General features: G+C 36.1%; 3 protein-coding genes across 3 annotated transcripts; 2 read left to right on the top strand and 1 right to left on the bottom strand.

Annotated features, from left to right (window-relative positions):
- The first annotated feature begins 278 nt into the window (after nucleotides 1–278).
- LOC140965659 (probable serine/threonine-protein kinase At1g54610) lies at nucleotides 279–6,298 on the top strand. The gene is made up of 7 exons (XM_073425803.1): nucleotides 279–1,200; nucleotides 2,145–2,429; nucleotides 3,781–4,098; nucleotides 4,700–4,927; nucleotides 5,004–5,104; nucleotides 5,179–5,302; nucleotides 5,723–6,298. The coding sequence occupies exons 1-7, from the start codon at nucleotides 862–864 to the stop codon at nucleotides 6,053–6,055; spliced, it is 1,728 nt and encodes a 575-aa protein (XP_073281904.1). The 5' UTR covers nucleotides 279–861; the 3' UTR covers nucleotides 6,056–6,298.
- A 6,305-nt stretch (nucleotides 6,299–12,603) lies between these two features.
- LOC140965660 (11-beta-hydroxysteroid dehydrogenase 1A-like) lies at nucleotides 12,604–14,518 on the bottom strand. Its single transcript, XM_073425804.1, has 6 exons — nucleotides 14,266–14,518; nucleotides 13,949–14,141; nucleotides 13,831–13,916; nucleotides 13,604–13,735; nucleotides 13,336–13,500; nucleotides 12,604–13,192 (listed from the first exon to the last, which is right to left on the bottom strand). The coding sequence occupies exons 1-6, from the start codon at nucleotides 14,446–14,448 to the stop codon at nucleotides 12,914–12,916; spliced, it is 1,038 nt and encodes a 345-aa protein (XP_073281905.1). The 5' UTR covers nucleotides 14,449–14,518; the 3' UTR covers nucleotides 12,604–12,913.
- Nucleotides 14,519–17,043: 2,525 nt separating this feature from the next.
- Nucleotides 17,044–20,987, top strand: LOC140965639 (uncharacterized). The gene is made up of 3 exons (XM_073425775.1): nucleotides 17,044–18,325; nucleotides 19,820–20,358; nucleotides 20,538–20,987. The coding sequence occupies exons 1-3, from the start codon at nucleotides 17,044–17,046 to the stop codon at nucleotides 20,985–20,987; spliced, it is 2,271 nt and encodes a 756-aa protein (XP_073281876.1).
- Nucleotides 20,988–21,617: the final 630 nt, after the last annotated feature.

Here is a 21,617-nt window from a genome sequence, read left to right on the forward strand (position 1 = left end):
TGGGTCATCCATGAAAAAATATTATTTTTTATGCTGAGAGTACTATTTTTTATTGTGAATATTAGTAGGGTTGACTCATCTCACAAATAAAGATTCGTGAGATCGACCTACTCAAAAATATAAATGTTTGGTGGGATTCATTAAATATTAATATTATAATGCACAAAATGTTTTATTATAATATTACTAAAATATAATTTATATAATATCTAAATCATAAATTTAGCCGGATAAGGCCAAATTGGTTTTCTTTTTAAGTGAACTGATCTTTTCGGAACAGCCTTCGAACTTTTCTCTCCGCCCGCAATGTATGCAGTAACTTCACATGAGTACAAGGAAATTTTTTTTCCCCGGACATTAATTTTCTATCGCAAACTCACAATGGAGAATTAAATGCTGTCGTCAGTGTAATTCTTTAATTGTTTTTACTCATCTAGCCGGTTTTCCGTATTCGTGAATGAAATAGACTACTCCCGAGCTTTTCTTCTTCTATTTTCTTGTCTTTTTTGAAAATTTAATTCATCCCTCCTTGGTTTTAATTTTTTTTTGGAATTTATTTATCCCCTGCTTGTTTGCATAAGCGCATTACAGGAGGGTGAGCATTAAATGTGGCGTTGTTTCTGACTGTTAAAAAAAGATTCGTTTTTTTTAATTTTTCCTAATTTTTTGGTGGTGGTGTTCTGCTTCTACAATAAATGAAAAGAGCAGCTGAATTTGCTTCAAGAGCAAAATATTATTTTTCCAGGTCTGATTTTTTTTGTTGGTGAGTGTGTGTGTGTTTGTGTGTGTATTCTTGAATGAATGGAATGGGGTGCTGAAGTTACTTTCTGATAATGAGTTGAGTTGAGATAACTCTGTGTTATGGGGTGTGTTATTGGCAAAAGGGTCGCCGGGAAAAGAGAAGTTGGCGGGAGTTCTCGTCAGGAGCAAAGAAAGGATGCAAGTCGGGATACAGAGGCAGCGGTCGCCGTTAAGGCGCAGAACGATGTCGTTGAGGAAAGTGGACAGAAGGAGGTGGAGAAAAAGATAGAAGTGGTTCCTTTTGCAGCGCCGACGCCGGCGCTGACGGTTGAGTTCAGTCTGAGAAGAGGTGTTCGCGGTGCTGGCGAAGGGTGGCCGTCTTGGCTGAAGGACGTTGTTGGCTCTGTCATTGATAACTTTAAACCCCGCCGTGCCAACACCTTTGAGAAACTAGACAAGGTAATTACCCGCATAAATTTTAAATAAAATTTGATTTTTGAAGGTTAGCTATTTTGCTGGGCCTCCCTAATGGTCGTTGTTCAGTTCATTGAGTTTTGTGCTCTGCAACGCTTAGTTTCGCGTGAATGTCAGAGGAAGCTACAATTCTTTGTTAGAAAGCCACACTACCTAGATGCATGCATTTGAATGGAATGACTTTGGTGAGAGGGGTGGGAAGTTGTAAAATAATTGCCAATTTTTTTTAAAAAATATTACCTGAAGTTTAAAGAGAAGTACCCCTTCTTATGACTAAGGTATAACGCCATCTGGGAGATTAATTTTTCTTTCATGACTATAATGTGCAATTCTAAGCGGGATCACAGAATCGGGAAGAAGTAGAGTGTGAAATTCATTGGAGGTACTGCTATTAGCCTCGAGCTGCTCTGTCCCATGCTGGCATTTAGATTTTCTTGCTACCAATAACCACTGATAACATATTTCGTTCCGAATTCATCAATGAGTTTAGTATGACATTTCAACTCCTCTACAAAACTATGGTCAATTATAATGCAGTATCCCAGAGATGTTTCTGGTGGAAAATGAATTTTTTAGGAACTTGTGCAGTGATGTTGTCTTCGTTACAAATGTATGGGGTCGAGTGGTTTTTTGGTTAAGTCGGTTTGGCAGTTGAATAATTTAGTAGGGCAATTCAGACCGACCATCGGTTCAAAGTCTTTTGATCTTAACTTCAGTTCTTCTGAGTTAGACTCATAATCCTCTATTATCTTAAGGGGAACCAATTGAACCTAAATTTTTGAAGTTACTCCCGGGAATGAGGAGAGAGGGTTTATGAGTAGTGGTCCATAGCAGCTGTCTCGCTTGCGGGTCCCCTTAGCATAGGCTCATGACCTGATGGGAAAAGCTTAATAAGCACTTCATCATCACATGATGTTTCTGTTGTGCAGATTGGGCAAGGGACTTACAGCAATGTTTATAAAGCTCGGGACTTGATCACTGGGAAAGTCGTGGCATTAAAGAAAGTACGGTTTGACAGCTTGGAGCCAGAAGCTGTCCGATTCATGTCACGAGAGATACTTGTGCTGATGAGCCTGAATCACCCCAATGTCATTAAGCTTGAGGGTTTGGTTATTTCCAGAATGTCTTGTAGTCTTTACCTTGTTTTTGAGTACATGGAGCATGATCTTACAGGCCTGGCTGCCATCCAAAGTGTCAAGTTCACTGAGCCCCAGGTAACAAAGTTCGGAAGGAAACAAAAGTAATATTTCTTAATTTATTATATTTTTTCATGGATTCAACTGTTTCTTAAAAGGTTGACTACTTGCAAATGCTCGTGGACGTGTTTTTTTCTTAACAAATATATTATGTCAGCTTGGCATTTTTGAATGACTTGTTGTGCATTTATTAGAGTAAAAATTAGAGATTTGGCATGTTGCCTTGACTAGTGACGGCAACATCTAACATTACCATATCCATCTACTTCTTGTAAGAGTTCTTATCTAGAAATTGGGGATCCATCTTTTTGGTTCTGGGGTTTCTCTTGTTATATTCGTTTCGTAATTTGCAAGTTGTACTCTTTGGATGCTTTGAACATTGATTAATCTTTGTTATCATTGATCCCAATCCTAGAGGCTTGGATATCCAAGGCTATTGTTTTCTAGTGGTTAGTTAAGCATTTTACATGAATGTTAATCTAGATTAAAGATGTTATTCAATTCTCATGATTTTTATTATTTACTAACTTTTTTTTCTAGGAAAGAGAAGGACAAAGAGAAGTAATTAAGTGACATTGATCTGGGTGGCTAGTGAATGCCTGAGTTTTCTGAATCTTGATTTTGACAATATTATTGGTCCATGTAATAAATATATGGCAAAGTGATTTTTGTTTCTATTTTCTGTTTAACACCTTTAAGTTTCTGAATCTATCTTTTTGTCCAGTGGATTATGTCGATTCTCATGAGAATTAACTCAAAACTTACCGTTGAACATGTGTTGCTTGCTTAAGAATACAGCTTGCTTTATATGTCCACTTTTATTTTTTGGGAGAATTTTTCATAAAATATATGATAATTGGTATACTAGAGATATTTGATTCAGCAATCCATTATATTGTTATATGAATTGTCACTTTACGTCTAGAAACTTTGCTAGGTACACTTATTTGATGATGGATAAGAGAGAGAAGAACAAAACTGGATTTTCATGCCTTGAAGTATGGTTATTTCCTCATTGCCATTTTTCTTCTTGAAAAGAGAGAGGAAAAGTATGCGTGCATTGTATGCAGCAAAAAAATTTCAGCGTTCAAATGGAATTTAAAGCTTTACAATTAGAATAAGTTAGTTTTTGGTACATTGCATAATTGATCATTGTTCGAACATTTTCCTTTTTGCATTGCCAAAATTATGTGTTTGTGACTTTGTGTTGGTAATCTTGCAAGAAGAAATGAACTTGAAACTTTTTCACCGTTCTCGCAAAATATGAGATTTCATTTTCGTTTCTCGTTTTTTCATTACCTTATCCGACGTTTGTATTTATGTTGTATTTGAGTTTCTCTAGTAAAGTTTCTTTTGTTCCCTGATACAGGTTAAATGCTTTATGAAGCAACTACTTTCTGGTCTAGAGCATTGCCACAGCAAGGGTGTCCTACATCGTGATATTAAATGCTCAAATTTGCTAATCGACAATGAAGGAAACCTTAAAATAGCAGATTTTGGGTTGGCCTCTTCCTTTGATCCAGAACGCAAGAAACCAATGACAAGCCGTGTTGTAACATTATGGTATCGTCCTCCTGAACTTCTGCTCGGTGCCAATTATTATGGGGTTGGTGTTGATTTGTGGAGTGCTGGCTGCATTCTGGCTGAATTGCTTGCTGGGAAGCCGATATTACGGGGACGTACAGAGGTACCTTTGCTTCTGTTTATTTGTGGACAACAACATTTTAACTTGAACTTCCTATTGATACAACTAGAAGAAAACAGGGTGTGCAGGACAATCGAGGCCTCTGTCAAAAATAAATATATTTTGTATGATTTAATCTATTCAGAATATTGGGCGGCATCAAACACAGGCTGTGTCCAGTGTGGTGCAGCATATAAAACATCATTGCATTTGAGCTGTTGCACTTAATTTAATATATAAAAGTTGCACCATTACAAATATTTGGTACAAACCATAGACCTTGGTCTAACAATAACTTCCTGCACCCCCCAAATGACAAAAATTATCGCCAGAGTATTACTTAAAAACAGTGAAACGTCTCTCGTTCTTCTAAAATCGATCCTAGTTTGTCCCTGTGCTCGTATTTTAAATTCCAAAAGCTTATGCATGCATCTTTTTCGTGGAGACTCGGTGCATAAAAAATCTTTTAGCTCTTAATATTGAATTGTCTGACGAAGATACCAATCGAGCTATCCTTACTCTCAAATTTCATTTTACTGCATACTGTTATAGGTATATCTCCAGATAAAAATTATCGGTTTATAGACCGCTTTTTTGCTGATAGGTTGAGCAACTCCACAAGATATTTAAACTATGTGGTTCTCCATCTGATGATTACTGGAAGAAATCCCGTCTCCCAAATGCAACTCTTTATAAACCTCAGCATCCATACAACCGCTGCATAGCTGAGATATACAAGGATTTCCCTCCATCTTCTCTTGCTCTGATACAAACCCTTCTTGAGATTGATCCTGATGAACGAGGCACCGCCGCTGATGCCTTGAATAGTGAGGTAAGTATTTACATTACATTTTTACTTTCCAGCTGAATCCAACTGAAATATTGATATTTATTATTTGTACAACTAGTTCTTTACCACTGAACCATACGCCTGTGAACCATCAAGCTTGCCAAAGTTTCCTCCGAGCAAGGAAATGGACATAAAACTCAAAGATGAAGAAGCAAGAAGGTACCTTTAATTTACCTTTCTTATCTTTCTTTCAATCAATAAACATTTGAACATAATCAGGTTTTCTTGTACAGGCTACGTGGTTTGGAAGGGAAACATATTGCTATAGATGGTAACAAAAAGCCAAGAGTTCGTGATAAGTTTAGCCGTGCAATTCCAGCTCCAGAAGCCAATGCAGAACTTCAAACAAATATAGATGTAAGTCAACAAATTATCATTTTCTAATATTTTCCCTGTGGTTCTCCCTTTAATCATCCTTTGGCATTGAGAAATAATTGAGGAGAAATAGATTGGCGTCACTGTGGCGTATCTTTGGAGTGATAATGAAAGAGCAGAACATGGATCAAAATTTTAATGATATGTTAGTCCATCCACGGGGCTAGACGTCGCACTGTCATGGGAGAAGAGTTCGAAATTTTAAGCGTAATTTTTCCAAAAATCCACAACCCCCCTTCTCAGTTCCCCCTCAATACAATAAAACATACGTATCCTCCAATTAAGATTTAAGCCTATTCCTGTAAAAGTTGGTCGAATATTAGTTGAATAGGTTACTACAAAATTGATCATATGCTATAACCATTATAGTCGGAAAATTGATTTGTATTAATTATTTTGCAGGGGTTGAGAATGATGTCAGATATTAAGGCCAAAAGTAAGAGTGAAAAATTCCCACCACCACATCAGGATGGAGCCGTTGGCCGACTTTTTGATGCATATGGACCCGTATCGTTTGGCGAATCCGACACCTCATTCACTAACTCGATATTCGACTCAAAGTCATCAAGATCTTTACGTCACACCATGTCTGTGAAAAACAGTACACAACAGATCCATAGGGCTCCATCCCGAAGATTCATCAACGCATTCTATCCATCATCTGCTGGTTGGTCAATGGATTACATGTTCGGTCGGAGACGAGCAGTTTCGGAGAACTTCAGGGATCCAAGGTAGTAGTGAATGAGGGAGAGTGGATGTAAAAATTTTTGGGAAATTTGTAGGTGGTTCTTTCGTCGCAGATCAAGTGTAATCTAAGCTATTTTGTCATTTCCCTGGATTGTATCTGTAGTCAGTAATTTTTTTTGCGTATAATGATTAAAACAAAGCACCATAGACTTGAGAGAGGGCAGTTGCTTCTTCTTGTTCTTAACAGCAGCTACACACCCAATAAGTTTTTAGTGGAGAACAACTTGTGTATTTTGTTGGGTGGGCTTATGATTTATAAGTTACAGTTTAAAATATTATAATCAAATGTATTAAAATATTTGATCACGATTCTTGCACAAAACCGTGTCCAATATAATCACATTCACTAGTTGCCAATAATATTTGCAGATATGATCATTTGCATAGAAGCAGATGAGTTTCAAATAAAAAAAAATATCAAGACTGAAAAAGATCTAAAAATGTCAATATATTGGCGTTCTGCATTGTTCAGAAGTAAGGTGGTGTGATAGTCAAGAATTCCTTGTTCCAGTGTCAAGAATGACTGAATGAGGCTTAGTGGTCCCGAGTTCAATTACTATCGGCTGCGTACGTGCAATTTCTCCAAAAGATCAAAATCAGCTAGCAGAATAAAATGCAAGAGAAATGATGATATAAGAAGCATGAAATATGCGCAGCTTTCTCTCTATGTCTACACATACACAGTCGCCGGAACTGATTGCACACTCTTTAGTATTTTATTTCCCCCACGAGACCATCAAATGTAAGAGAAATGATGATATAAGAAGCATGCATGTTGCTGCATTGCCTGCAGCAACATTTAAGCCTAATTTGTTTTGTTTCGTTTCCACTTGTGCTTTCAATGCTCCGTTTCCATGTACGTATGTTATGAATATTAATGAGAATAGAATATTTCTTATGCGTTGATCTTGGTAATTTGATTTCCGTTTTTTGACTGGAGAAAATCCGGCTGTAGGCTATTTTCGCAGAAACATTTTGTAAAAGCATTGTTCGGAAGTTACTTTATTGATTCATAATTTCTCAGAACTTAAAATCCCGATATTCTAGCTTCTTCCACAACAAATGAAAATCCGGCGAATCATATATTCTCTCTTCAAACGCTAAGACCGTCCTCTACTTCACGCGGGATCTAATTTTTCAAAGATTTTGTTTGATTTTATCTGATTTTATGATATATATTTGCAGCCATAATGTCTAAGCAGATTTGATTCGTGCACTTCCTACAGTTGGGTGATTAGCTAGACTATTTAGGCTACTGCACATGGATATACGGGTCCATTCAAGTTGAGCCGGTCTCATATCTCTGTCCCTTTGCCACAGTTCTGAGACTAGTAGAAATGGATCGCGAATCATCGTCCAGCCGGAGAAAAATCGCCTCATATGCCGTATTACTTCTAATATTTGGAGTCAGCACACGTAAGTGTATATCCAACATAAATTCATAGAGATACACATAAAATAAATGCTTGTTATGCATGATCAATTATCGCGTGGAGCATATTTCTCACTGAAATATTGTGTGGGGTACGTATGCTCTGGCAGTCGATGTTCGTTGTCTTCTTTCTCGGGTTCTTACTTTCTCACACACATCACTCGATATACCTTTTTGTCTTGGTCAAGACCACTGACTCATGTAAAATGGTTTACCATCATGGTAAACTTTTTTTTTAGAAAAAAGAAAATTTTCAACTGTGAGACAGTCTCGAGTTATCTGCCGGCAGCACCCAACCCAATATTTCTGTTTAGTTGGTCCATTTCTGTGTTTGGTAACTGTGTGTATACTAAAATCTTGATATTAAATTAGAAATGCATCATGAAATCTCGAGCATTGAATTTCATTCTCTAAATTACAATATTTGTTTATACAGAAATTATTCAAAAAATTATATTTAAATATAAAATGTTTTTGCACGGATGTTCATATTTTAAATCTATTGGTTGTTCGATGTTATATGATACATTTCTTTATAAGACACATTTATAATACGATCGGCCCTCAACCTCCTTAAGCTTTTATTTATTTATGATAATCTTACGCTTTTATTTTTTGATTACATGATATCTTGGACTGAATTCTATAATATTTTGATCTCTAGTGGTTTTTTAGCATTACCCAAACTTGAAAATGAAAGAGGCAAACAAAAGGAGAACAACGATTCAATGGCAAAACCAGATCGAATATGGGACAAACTATGCTCAAATTCCGACATTGTTATAATTCAAGGCCCCACCGAGCCTCTCCCCAGCGGAATACCGACATACACCGTGGAAATCATGAATATCTGCTTATCAGGCCGCGATATCTCCCGTATCTCCATCTTAGCTGCGGCTGGTTCATCTCCGCTCGGCTTGTCAACCCTCGAATCTTTCAAGCGTCTCCGATTCGACGATTGTCTGGTCAACGACGGTAAGCCTCTCCTTATAATGGGCGGACACTTTCCTTCCGATATGCCAACACACATTCACTTACCCACTCACTGTTTCCTCCGTCACTTGCTGAATGCTAATCAATACTTTTTCAAATACTTCCCCAACACGTACTGAAAAACATACGCGTGCATGAGCATGTAGACTAGAATTTTAAACTCTAACATCTTTAATATTTTAAATTGATCTACTCGGGCTAATATCAAATTTATCCAAAATTTACATATAAATTTTTTTAAAAAAATTTGGACCACTCGAGCTAAAGCCCGGATATAGGAATGACAATCGATAGGGTATGGATCGGATTTCATACATCCATCCTCATACCCATTTAAGTTAATTTTTTCTTTTAAATAATATTAATAATTGGTTTGAACAAAGTCAAACATTAAATAAGACATTAAGTTGGAGCTGTATAATGACTAAACCATCGTTATTTGTTGACCAACTGGTCCAACCAAAACTACTACCAATAATGCAATAAATTATGTACAACGTATAATAATTAATTAAAAGTCAAAAATAAAATGTATTTAATTTTTTTTCTTCTTCTTGTGAACTAATAATTGGCCAATTGGGGAAATAATTAAATGAAGGAATTGGACTTAATTGCTTCATTGTCTACGTCACAGTTGAGCTATAAATTATTAATTATCTCTTAATCATATTTTTTACGTAAATGAAAATAGAATGGAAAATGTCATAAAATATCTATAAATTAATCATGTTGAGATCGTGGAATTATATTCATTTAGAGATGTATTAATTAATCGATAAATAATAATTGTATTATTTAAAAGAGTATTTTTTTATTCAGTAAATGTAAGTCTAATTACATAAAAAAAATATATTATGTTTTACTTGTATCAAATTTCTTGAATTAATATGAAATAAAAAATTCATTATATGTATATTTATAAAAATATGTAAATGATATTTATTGTTTCTAATAATTAAATAATATTATATTATTTTACCTAATTAAATAAAATTCACCTTTAATTTGAGCACAAGTATCTCCAGATCTAATTATTTGAAAATAGCAAAAATAATCGTCTTAAATTTTTGTTGCAATTTGAAAATGCAAAATCAGATTTTTTGGATATAATAAGAAAAGGTTAAAGATGAATCCAACTAAATTTAAATTTTAAGAAAAAAACAAACATTAGAATCATGATTTACTATATTGTACGTCCTACTATGTCTAAAATTTTAGAGTTCTTTTTAATAATTTATGATATTGAAAAAACTATATATTTATAGAAAGATTTTTCAAAATATTATTATCTTAATAATTTATTGAAATTATTATTTTAGCAAGTTGACTCAAGTCAGGATCGCGAAAAATATTTTTCTGATTTAGTTCGTGGCGTTTGAAGTTACTGAGAATCAGATGAATACAAATAGTTCACTTTTACATTATTGTGATAATAAATATTTAAATAATTGAATTTCATTCGTTCTATATATAAAAAAGATACTATCTTTTACAAGATAGTCTCATGGAAATTTATTAATGAAACGAGTAAACTCTGCATATATTTACAATAAAAATAATATTTTTGACATAAAAATAATATTTTTGACATGTGTGATCCAAATAAAATACTCATCTTACCAAATTAACCTGTGAGAGATTGTATGAGTTTTTGTGCTATAAAAAATTTAAACTTTTATTTCATCCATCAAAGTTTCTAATTATGCCCCTAATCAGGATTCAGGAGCTTTCGTGGCATTATCATACAAAATCGAGTATTTAAATCGAACATACAACATTAATGGCTAATATTTTGATAATCAATCACGTACTCTTTTTAAATATGTTTTTATTATAAATTAATCATAATCATTTCAACCCATGAATTAATATATAGGCATTTTAAAAACTAATATGAAAAGGTCAAACAAAAATGTAGGATGATGCGAGAAATTCAAGTCAATCGTATCGTGCTAATCACGTGTCATTGGTCGATTATTAAATATTTAGAGAAAAAAAATGATGTTTTTAACCACCATTAATTGGTATCCAAATCTAGACAGTTCCGAAACATCAAATTTTTAATAGTATGTCTCTTGTGAGACGGTCTCACGAATCTTTATATGTGAGACGGGTCAACCTTACCGAAATTCACAATAAAAAGTAATATTCTTAGCATAAAAAGTAATACTTTTTCATGGATGATCCAAATAAGAGATCTGTCTCACAAAATACGACCCGTGAGACCGTCTCACACAAGTTTTTGCAATTTTTAAATGTTGAAAGAAAGACAAAAGTGTGGAACACAGTGATTCTACTGATTCTTTCCAGTATGATTTCAACTAAAACATGTTAATTAATTCTAGTTAAATCCAACCTGATCGTGCTATACATTTTAGCTTAGATCTTTGCAGGTCTGAGCTTAATCGAGGAGAAAAAAAAGTCAGCGGCAAGCACTTAACCAAATTCCATTGCCTAATATTTTTGCTCCAACTCGGGAGGGATTTATATTTCCATTTAAAGAAAATTGATACCGCCATTTGAAATGTGTCTACATATGATTTTTAAATGGTTAGCTGTTTCTTCACCTCTCTACGGCGTTGAAATTGGGAAAAGGCCTACCTTAGTTTCTCCTCATTTGTCCCATAAAGAACAAATCAATTTGCTGATCATTCAATTAGGAACACAATATTGCTGATCAAATATTTTATCTTGGAATACTTTGTAATGATAAAAATTAAATCTAAATAATATATATATCATGAAAATCAAAATTTAACAAAAAAATTGTTGCTTTGGACTACCATCTTGTATTGCTATATAGATTGTTAAGTCGATTTAGTAATTAGTAAAGCTGTTCGAACACTAAACCTAGTGTTACGAATGTTGTTCTAATATTTACGTTGTATGTATCAGCCTATTTTTCCTTAGGTGAATGTAGTAACGCTTTCTATGAGTTGACTTTTTAGCTCATATTAATAACTATGGGCGTGTCTTATATATTCGAGGGTATGGGACTATACAACAAATCGCCTGCGCCTCATTCAGCGATTGCCCATTTCAAGCATAGGTTTTGACTGTTGAGTTTATCTCTTCCTCCGATACTCTTTATCTTTTGCATGTGAATTTGTGCGTACATGATCTTGATTTATATATATATATGAGTGTGCGCACGCCAAATCTTTATTCTTGCAACCCTTCTCAGATCCCAGGCGATCTTGATTATTTTTCTCAAGTAAGATTCTTGTTTGCGATTAAACTTTTGTTTGGTGAATCAATTGATCAAAAGATGACCAATTCAAGAAAGCTGAGGTTGGGGTCCATGTTCAGTTTAGCTTATGACAGAGGTTGAAACAAGCATCCAAAATCTCTCATCTTTTTTAGCTTTTGATACATGGAATTTGAGCCGGAGCTGAGGAAGAAAAGTTCCATATTCAAGAAACTCGAAAGTTATCTGTTGACAAACCGGCTAACAAAATCATCTTCTTCTTCTGGGACAAGTATGTTTACCAAGAGCAGGTCCTGGCACAGTATCACATCGAATCGCGGAAAAAACCCTAGTAAAACGCGCACTCCTAACGGCTGTTTCTCGGTGTACGTTGGGGCCGAAAAGCAAAGATTCGTGATCGAGACCAAGTACTTGAACCACTCTTTATTCAGGACGTTGCTCGAGGATGCTGAAACGGAATACGGCTTCAATTGTGATGGCCCTTTACTGTTGCCATGTGAAGTTGATCTGTTTTGCCAAGTGTTGGCTGAAATGAAATGCAGCACAACTCATCGTTATACTACCTCCAGTGCTTGTTGCAGTTCCTTCGTCAATCCTGCACGACGGCTAGGCTAAAGTGACATGGCCAAAGGGTATAGCTCTTACAAGCTACGTACTAACCCCGCCGATGACTCAAAACAATTAGTCACTCTTAATCAAGGTCATCAAGCCATGAGTTTATACAAGCAGCTGTGCCCCTCCGATGGATCCAGTCCTGCCATGTCAATTACTCGTGTCCAGGTCTTAAAAGTGGGGAAATTTGAGTAAATCGGGAACGCGTGTAATATTGTACAGCATCCCTATTAATATGAATGTTACAGGTACTTGATTTTTAATTGTTCAAAGTTTATATTGCAGGTGCTCTTAATGATAAACATGACTGGTAGTGGTAAAATTTTGAGTAGAATATGCTTCATACAATACAAAGCAAAATAATATCTATCACAAGCAACACAGGCAAATGAATTGAAAGAAAACTAATTAAAAGGTGGTTCTCCGAGTACCTCCCTCTTTAGAAACAACTACCATAAAAAAACATCATCACTGCACCATTCTCCGGGAAAAGTGCCATTTAATAAGCTTTTCCTCCGGCACCTTCTTATTATTATATAATCGATTATCATAATATATAAAACCCTGCAGAATGGCATACATAAAATATCCCTCTTCGTAGTCAGGTTTTGATCTTGGGAGATCGGACAGAATCTGGATGTACGACTTCCTTCAAACCTGGGAATTTCGTTATTTTTTGGCTCATCGGTGACGTTTCTGGTTCGGTGATGCAAAACCAGCGGTTAAACCAATCTAGTGCTTCCGGGCACATCATCTTGAAGAAGAACAATGCTCTGAACCAAGATGGCACCGTCAAGTACTTGTCTGCTCGGCACACACTGTTCACAATCTCCTTCGCGCATCGGTCCACGGACTTTATCGGAACAGCGCTCATCACAACCTAAGAGTACTTCAAGGTCAGCCAGCTTTGTTAACAAAATCTGATAGTATATATGTACATCTTTTTAGTTTCTCACTAATTTGATTCTTAAAAACACAATTGAGTAAACATGAATTAGGCCGATGATTAGCTTGGAGCCTTACATCTCGCATTTCTTGGTCTACTACCATTTTTCCATCTTTTGAAAGGATTTTTCCCTTGGTCATCTCCGACTCAACCAATCCGGGCATGACAATAGTAATTCCTATATCGGACCCGAACTCGACTCGCATCGTTTCAAAGAAACTGACAACCGCAGCTTTGCTTGCCTGGAACCAACCGAAGCAATTAAGATCGTGTTATCGTGATATATACTTAAATGTCCCAAACTGGCTGGGATCATAATTAAACCATGAATTTTCTATACTTCACATTGTAATAGCTTAGCCTTGGTGCGTTCAACCAACTGTTGGAAGATGCAATCGCTACAATCTTGCCCTTTGTCATCCTCAGGTATGGAGCGGCAAAATAAGTAGTATAGACCGGACCCCAGAAATTTATGTCCTACCAATTGGGAAATCAATACAATTATCAGTGAAATAAATATATTCTATATATATTTGGACAAAGTTCCCTTATTTCAAAATTAGACCATGTACCATAGCAGGTTTGAAGTTTGTAACATCGAAGCTGTCTTCGAACATGCACGCAGGAGTGATCCCTGCTGGTATCACCAAATGATCCACTGAATCCAGAAAATGTAAAATTTACTTGTACATTCGTCTAACAAAAACACAAATTNTTCAATCAAACGCTTGCAATCTTCAACTTTCGAAATATCTGTGCGTAGAGGAATAACCAGTGGAGAGCCGAGCCAACGGGCAGTCTCCGCCACCTCTCGCAAAGCCTTGTCTCTTCTAGCCCCAATAACCAAGTATGCACCTCTGCTACCATACTCATAAGCCAGATGCTTTAAACATATATATGCATTCAAAATCAGTTTATTCATGAATGCACTTCGAATTGTTGAACAAATTGTGTAAATCGTGCATGGACATATACACATATTAATTATATTTTCGTTTACAATATACCTCACCGATTCCAGAAGAAGCTCCGGCGATTACCACAACTTTTCCAGCGACATTCTCCCGGAAAATGGAGCGGAAGACGTAGCGGAGCGACCTGAAACAAAGATACGCTGGAAACAAGAACAAGAACGCATTGAAGGTGAATATTGGTGCGAAAATGTTCAAGAACAAGGTAACCAAATCCATGGCTCAAAAACACTTAACTGCTAAATGCGAATAAGCCCGATTGAGGGAATATAAAATGCATGAAGAATAAATGTTGCATGAAAGAATATTGACACGTTCGGTGTTGGATGGACAGTTGCATATCTTCGTGGTCATCTATGAACCTCTTCACTGGCATGGATTCCTGAAAATCATCGATTCAAAGTTAAAAAGAGTGGAGAGTTTAAGAGTTGGCCAATGGAACGTCTACATTACAAATAACATTATTTATTATGCGAAAACTATTTCAACCTCAAAATTAATTAGATCTCATGCATTTTATCCAATTATTGTGAGACAATTAACACAACCTCTCAAGTCTAATAATACACATACGAATCATGAAATTTACAAGTGATCTAACTATGAACATAACAAATGATCCAACTATGAGCAATCAAACACATAACGTATTGAGTTACTTATATCAAATCAAATATGAACAATTTTCTTATAACAAGGAAACAACATTTTGGTCATCTCATTTTCATATTTTTTTCATTTTTGGTTTTGTTTACAATTTGTAATTTTTTTCCTCATTTTTCAGTCTTTTTTTTTTATCATAATTATTTATCATGTTACGTCATCATTTTCAGTATCAAGTCAATTTTTTTTGATGCTACGTATATATTATGATGAAAATGACTACAAATGTAAGAAATACGTGGAATTATAATATGATAAAAATGAAAAATATACAACTTATAAAACTTCAAATATTATTGTCCATTTCCTAATACTATACTGAATTTTCTTAGATATTTAAAATATGATATATTTGATAAAAAAACATAACATAACAACAACATGGCGAGAAATACAGTAAAAATAATAATTATACAGGTGAAATTTGACAATGATTAATAATATCTTTTGAAAAAGAAAAACAAATAGTTAGAATCCAATATTGTTTAATCTTACTTTAGGAAACAAAAGGGGAAAAAGAATCACCCGTGACATTAGTTTAGAATGCGTCTAGAGTGGGATATATAAATCCTAGATTCAGGCGAATATCAAATTCACTCCCATTTAATTTATTAAATTAAAGGGAAAACACAAAGTTTAAATTTATCATGAACAAGAAACGAAGAGTACTCGGTCGATCCATCTTGCCATGCTTCGTTGCTGTCACGTGCTATCCTTCCATTAAAGGAGGAAAAAGGGGTGTCTCGACATAGCAACCAGGCTCATACCAAGATAGACATAAACTAGGCTACTCGACCAAAACTTTAACATATACCACATAAAGTATAAAATAATATTATTCATAGTACGTGACAGATATTACAATAAGGAAAAAGCCAAAAAAGGGAAAAATTCCACAAGTCTAATTAGATGTCTAAACGAACTGATTCGATTCGAGGATTTTTTGAACCGACTATAAAAATTTGCGAATTTTTTTAACCGACTAGAAAAACATTTGATTCGTATTCGATACTCACCGAATTTAAGTCAAACTCGAACCAGATTATTTTGTTCGATAGTTCGCGAGTCTAGTATTTTATTAAAATAATATAGTTATATATTAAATAAATAAATTTCGAATCTGAATATTTATTTTCGAACAATAATTCAAATAGTTCACGATCATGTTTGAATATTTCGAATCGAACTCGAACTTTAATTCAAACCAAATTCGAGTCAAAATTTTTAAATTTTCGAACTTCGAATCGAGCTCGAACTCAAACTCGAATAGAACTAATTCTAGTCGAATTCGAACCTTCAAATTTTTTACATATTCGACTCGATTCGATTCGTTTGCACCCGTGATCCAAATGATATTTGTTGAAAAATTTTGATGCTTAATGAATGAAAATTAAGCAAATTAGTCAATATGTTTGATTGGAAAAATTCGAAAAGAAAAACGAAACTTAATGAACGAATATTAAGTTCGGTGGTTCTGAACTAAACGCGAAACGAGTTCATCAAATGTTGAAAGAAACTCAAATGAGTAGTCGGAACATGTAAGGGACGAAAATCGAAAAAAAAAAAATTCGGTCGGGAACAGTGGCAGGCGCGCCTGCCGAGAGCTCTCGGCAGGCGGTGCCGAGCGCTGCCGAGAGCGCTCGGCAGCGCGCAGGCGGGCGCGCGCGCACCTTCGGCTGTTTTTCGTGTCCCTTCGATTTTTCTGATATTTTTTCATTTCCTTGGCATTGTTTGATGATTGTGATCAGTTACCATGGCCAAGGGACATCCCAATGAATGAAAGATCATGTCTCTTCATTTGGAAAACATTAAATATTTGATATTTTGAAAATCAAACATATATACATCATTTTGCTGCTTCTTCTTCTTCTTCCTTCTTCTTCAAGAGAGAGTTCCATTCATTTCCTTGTTAAAGAACTTGAATATTTGAGTGCTCATTATTCAAGAGTTGTAGTTGTATCTTAGGAGAAGATTGCCACAAAACTCAAGCACATTGTGAGGGCAAATTCTTCTTAAGGAGAAAGTGTTCAACACTTGCCTCTACAAAGCCATTTCTTTGTTTTCTTCTTGTTTTTCTCTCACATTTGAATACCCCAGTCAACAATCTTAAGAAGAATTTTTGGTTTTTGATCAATTGCAAGAAGAATATCAATGGCTTCATCATCTACAACACATCATCCAACCATTGCACAAGGAGAGAAACCAGAAAAATTTTCTGGTGCGGATTTCAAAAGATGGCAACAAAAGATGCTCTTCTATCTTACAACCTTGAGTTTGTCAAGGTTCTTGAAGGAGGATCCTCCCACCGTTGCTGAAAACGAGACGGACACCAACATGAGGGCCGCTTTGGATGCATGGAACCAAAGTGATTTTCTTTGCAAAAACTACATCCTCAATGGACTTGAAAATGCATTGTACAATGTGTATTGTCAAGTCAAGACCGACAAGGAACTTTGGGATATGCTTGATAAGAAATACAGGGCGGAGGATGCGGGCTTGAAGAAGTTCATTGTTGGGAGATTTTTGGACTTCAAGATGGTGGATTCAAAGTCCGTGATGAGTCAAGTGCAAGAATTACGACTTATCTTGCACGAGATTCATGCGGAAGGAATGAGTCTAAGCGAGTCCTTCCAAGTTGCTGCATTGATCGAGAAACTCCCTCCATCGTGGAAGGATTTCAAGAATTATTTGAAACACAAAAGAAAGGAGATGGAATTGGAGGATCTCATTGTGAGATTGAGGATAGAAGAGGACAACAAGAGCACCGAGGCCAAGGCAAGTAAGATGGCAGCAAGGGTGCACATTGTTGAATCAAGTTTTAAAGGAAAGAAGAGGAAGTCTGAGAAGCAACCACAACAAGGCCAACAACCACCAAACAAGAAGAAGTTCAAAGGCACTTGTTATAACTGCGGAAAACCAAATCACATGGCTAAGGATTGTAGGAAGCCAAAGAAAGGAAATCCTCAAGCAAACGTTGTTCAAGAAAGGTCGGTACCATTTGATTTTTCTCAACTTGATTTGTCTGCAGTTATTTTAGAAGCAAACTTGGTTGAAAACTCAAATGAGTGGTGGGTTGATACCGGAGCAACTCGACACATTTGCTCCAACAAGGGGATGTTCTCCACATACACTCCATCGACCGGGAGAAAACTATACATGGGGAACTCCGCTACGTCTGAGGTGGTGGGCACCGGAAATGTGGTATTGAAGATGACATCGGGTTTGGAAGTAACCCTTGTTGATGCACTTCATGTACCAGACATAAGAAAGAACCTCGTGTCGGGGTCTCTGTTGGTCAAACATGGGTTTAGACTAGTATTTGAGTCTAACAAAGTTGTATTGACAAAGAGTGGTCATTTTATTGGAAAAGGATATCTCGATGAGAACCTTTTCAAGTTGAATGTAATGGCTATACGCCAAAATGTTGTTGAAAGTAATAAAGGAAAAAGTTCTATTTACTTGCTTGAGTGTTCTCATTTATGGCATGTTCGTTTAGGACACGTAAATTTTAATACCTTGCAACGTTTAATGAAACTTGAATTATTGCCTAAACACAACGTCGATCCAACACAAAAATGCGAAATATGTGTTGAAGCAAAAATGACCAAAGCGCCTTACCACTCGATTGAAAGATGTACAACTCCTCTAGAACTAATACACACCGATCTTGGTGATTTAAAGTTTGTACAAACTAGAGGAGGGAAAAGATACTACGTGACATTCATTGATGATAATACAAGGTACTGTTACGTATATCTTTTGAGGTCGAAAGATGAAGCTCTTGAAGCATTCAAATGTTATAAGACCGAAGTTGAGAATCAACTAGGCAAACAAATAAAGAGGGTTCGAAGCGATAGAGGGGGTGAATACGGAGCACCGTTTGATGAATTCTGCACATCTGTGGGTATAATTCATGAAACTACTGCACCTTATTCACCACAATCGAATGGCATTGCCGAAAGAAAGAATCGAACTCTAAAAGATATGATGAATGCTATGTTAATAAGTTCAGGACTACCCCAAAACTTGTGGGGGGAAGCAATACTATCGGCTAATTACATCCTGAACAAGATACCCCACAAGAAAAATGACAAGTCACCTTACGAATTGTGGAAAGGTCACAAACCTTCCTACAAGTACCTTAAAGTGTGGGGGTGTCTAGCTAAGGTTGAAATACCAAAGCCTAAACAAGAGCGAATTGGACCAAAGACGGTCGACTGCATATTCATCGGGTATGCACATAATAGTAGTGCCTATAGGTTTATAGTGCACAAATCTGAAAATGCAGAAATGAATACGGGCATGACAATTGAGTCAAGAAATGCAGTATTTTTTGAAAATATATTTCCTTGTAAAGAAAGGAAAGAAAATGGTTCTAGCAAGCGAAAACTTGAGATGGAGCATGCAGGTCAAGTACCTACACATGAACCAACTCTAAATGAAAATGCTACACCATTGGAAAGTTCTTCAAAGGAGCAAGAACCAAGAAGAAGCAAAAGGGCTAGAATCTCAAAGTCCTTTGGTCCAGACTTCCATACTTTTATGTTGGAGAATGAACCAAAAGACATACAAGATGCTCTGGCTAGCCCTGAAGCTCCCTATTGGAAAGAAGCCATCAACTCTGAAATGGATTCCATATTGCAAAACCATACTTGGGAACTAGTGGATCTTCCACCAGGTACCAAGCCATTGGGATGCAAATGGATATTGAAAAAGAAAATGAGAGTTGATGGAAGTATTGAAAAATACAAAGCCAGACTTGTGGCCAAAGGCTATAGACAAAGAGAAGGTCATGATTTCTTTGACACGTATTCACCAGTTTCAAGAATAACATCCATTCGTGTGCTCATTGCTATTGCAGCTTTGCATAACCTTGAGATACATCAAATGGATGTCAAAACGACATTCTTAAATGGTGAACTTGAAGAAGAAATATATATGGAGCAACCTGAAGGCTTCATAGTTAAAGGACAAGAAAGAAAAGTTTGTCGTTTAATTAAGTCACTATACGGACTCAAACAAGCGCCCAAGCAGTGGCACGAAAAATTTGACAAGGTAGTATTGTCAAATGGATTTAAGATTAATGAGAGCGACAAATGTGTTTACATTAAAGGCACTCGAGAATCTTATGTGATAGTATGTCTATATGTGGATGACATACTAATAATGGGGAACAACCAAGAGTTGATTAAGGGGACAAAGAAAATGTTGACAAAATATTTTGATATGAAAGATATGGGTATTGCTGATGTAATTCTAGGGATTAAAATCTTTAGAACTCCAGAAGCAATAGTCCTATCTCAGTCTCATTATGTAGAAACAATGATGAAAAAGTTTAACGCTTATGACTCTACCCCAGTAAAAACGCCTATAGACGTAAATGTCCATTTGGCGAAGAATCGTGGAGAACCAGTTTCCCAACTGGAATACTCCAGAATTATTGGAAGCCTTATGTACATCACTACTGTACTAGACCTGACATCGCTTGTGCGGTTAACAAGTTAAGTCTGTTTACAAGTAATCCTAGTGATGCACACTGGAAGTCATTGACAAGGGTGCTTAGATATTTAAAGCACACCTCAGAATATGGACTAAATTACACAAGGTATCCCGCAGTACTTGAAGGATACTGTGATGCAAATTAGATTTCTGACACCAATGACTCCAAATCCACCAGCGGCTATGTATTTAGCATTGGTGGGGGAGCAGTCTCTTGGAGGTCATCGAAACAAACTTGCATTGCTAGATCTACTATGGAATCGGAGTTCATAGCGCTAGATAAAGCTGCAGAAGAAGCTGAGTGGCTTCGCAACTTTCTAGAGGACATTCCGTGTTGGACAAGTCCAGTGCCAGCAATCATGATACATTGCGACAGTCAGTCAGCAATTGCAAGGGCACAAAACAGTATGTACAATGGCAAGTCTCGACATATTCGTCGAAGACATAATACTGTGCGACAGTTGATCTCTAATGGAGTTATATCTGTTGATTATATTAAATCAAAGGATAACTTAGCGGATCCGCTTACAAAAGCATTAAATAGAGATCAAATGTACTGTCTGTCAAGAGGAATGGGTTTAAAACCTACCAAATAAAGTTTTCATAATGGCAACCCAACCTTGTTGATTGGAGATCCCAAGATCTTGGTTCAATGGGACAACTAAATTATGAGAACTTGAGGAATCACTCCTCATTCCTATGACGATGAGTGAAGTTGCCTACAAAGGTAGTGAGGTTAAGTATTGTACTTTTAATGATTCCGTAGCTTGCAAAAGCGGGGTAAGTAGGATACCCTTTTACAAGGAGATCACCTATGTACGTGTGAGGACGGGCCGCCTCGATGAAACACGTATGAAGCCAAGATGTGTTCCATGGCCAAAACGGACACAACCGATAAAACAAAATGGAAATGGAAGAAATGTTATCACGTGGGTACAGTTGTCTGGGTTTACATGAACCGCCAAGAAGTTCAAGACATCACGTTCACTTCGTGGCCTAGTAAATGCGATTGTATTCTACTAAGGAAGGTTCAAAGCCAAAAACCACCTCTCCTGATGTGATAATTTTTCGTATATACTCTCTCTTATGCATCACGAGCATTCATGCATTAATTTCATTCATGTGGGGGATTGTTGGAAAATTTTGATGCTTAATGAATGAAAATTAAGCAAATTAATCAATGTGTTTGATTGGAAAAATTCGAAAAGAAAACGAAGCTTAATGAA

The sequence above is a fragment of the Primulina huaijiensis genome, unplaced genomic scaffold, assembly GCF_012295235.1.
Source record: "Primulina huaijiensis isolate GDHJ02 unplaced genomic scaffold, ASM1229523v2 scaffold11459, whole genome shotgun sequence".
NCBI lineage: Eukaryota > Viridiplantae > Streptophyta > Magnoliopsida > Lamiales > Gesneriaceae > Primulina > Primulina huaijiensis.

Excerpts from the sequence above, each read along its gene's own strand:
- LOC140965639 (XM_073425775.1), top strand. The coding sequence starts at position 17,044 with ATGGCTTCATCATCTACAACACATCATCCAACCATTGCACAAGGAGAG. Across the intron at positions 18,326-19,819 it reads ACGCCAAAATGTTGTTGAAA|AAGAAATATATATGGAGCAA; the intron begins GTAATAAAGGAA and ends GTGAACTTGAAG. Across the intron at positions 20,359-20,537 it reads GCCTTATGTACATCACTACT|ATTTCTGACACCAATGACTC; the intron begins GTACTAGACCTG and ends GATGCAAATTAG.
- LOC140965659 (XM_073425803.1), top strand. The coding sequence starts at position 862 with ATGGGGTGTGTTATTGGCAAAAGGGTCGCCGGGAAAAGAGAAGTTGGC. Across the intron at positions 5,105-5,178 it reads AAAGATGAAGAAGCAAGAAG|GCTACGTGGTTTGGAAGGGA; the intron begins GTACCTTTAATT and ends TTTCTTGTACAG. Across the intron at positions 5,303-5,722 it reads AACTTCAAACAAATATAGAT|GGGTTGAGAATGATGTCAGA; the intron begins GTAAGTCAACAA and ends ATTATTTTGCAG.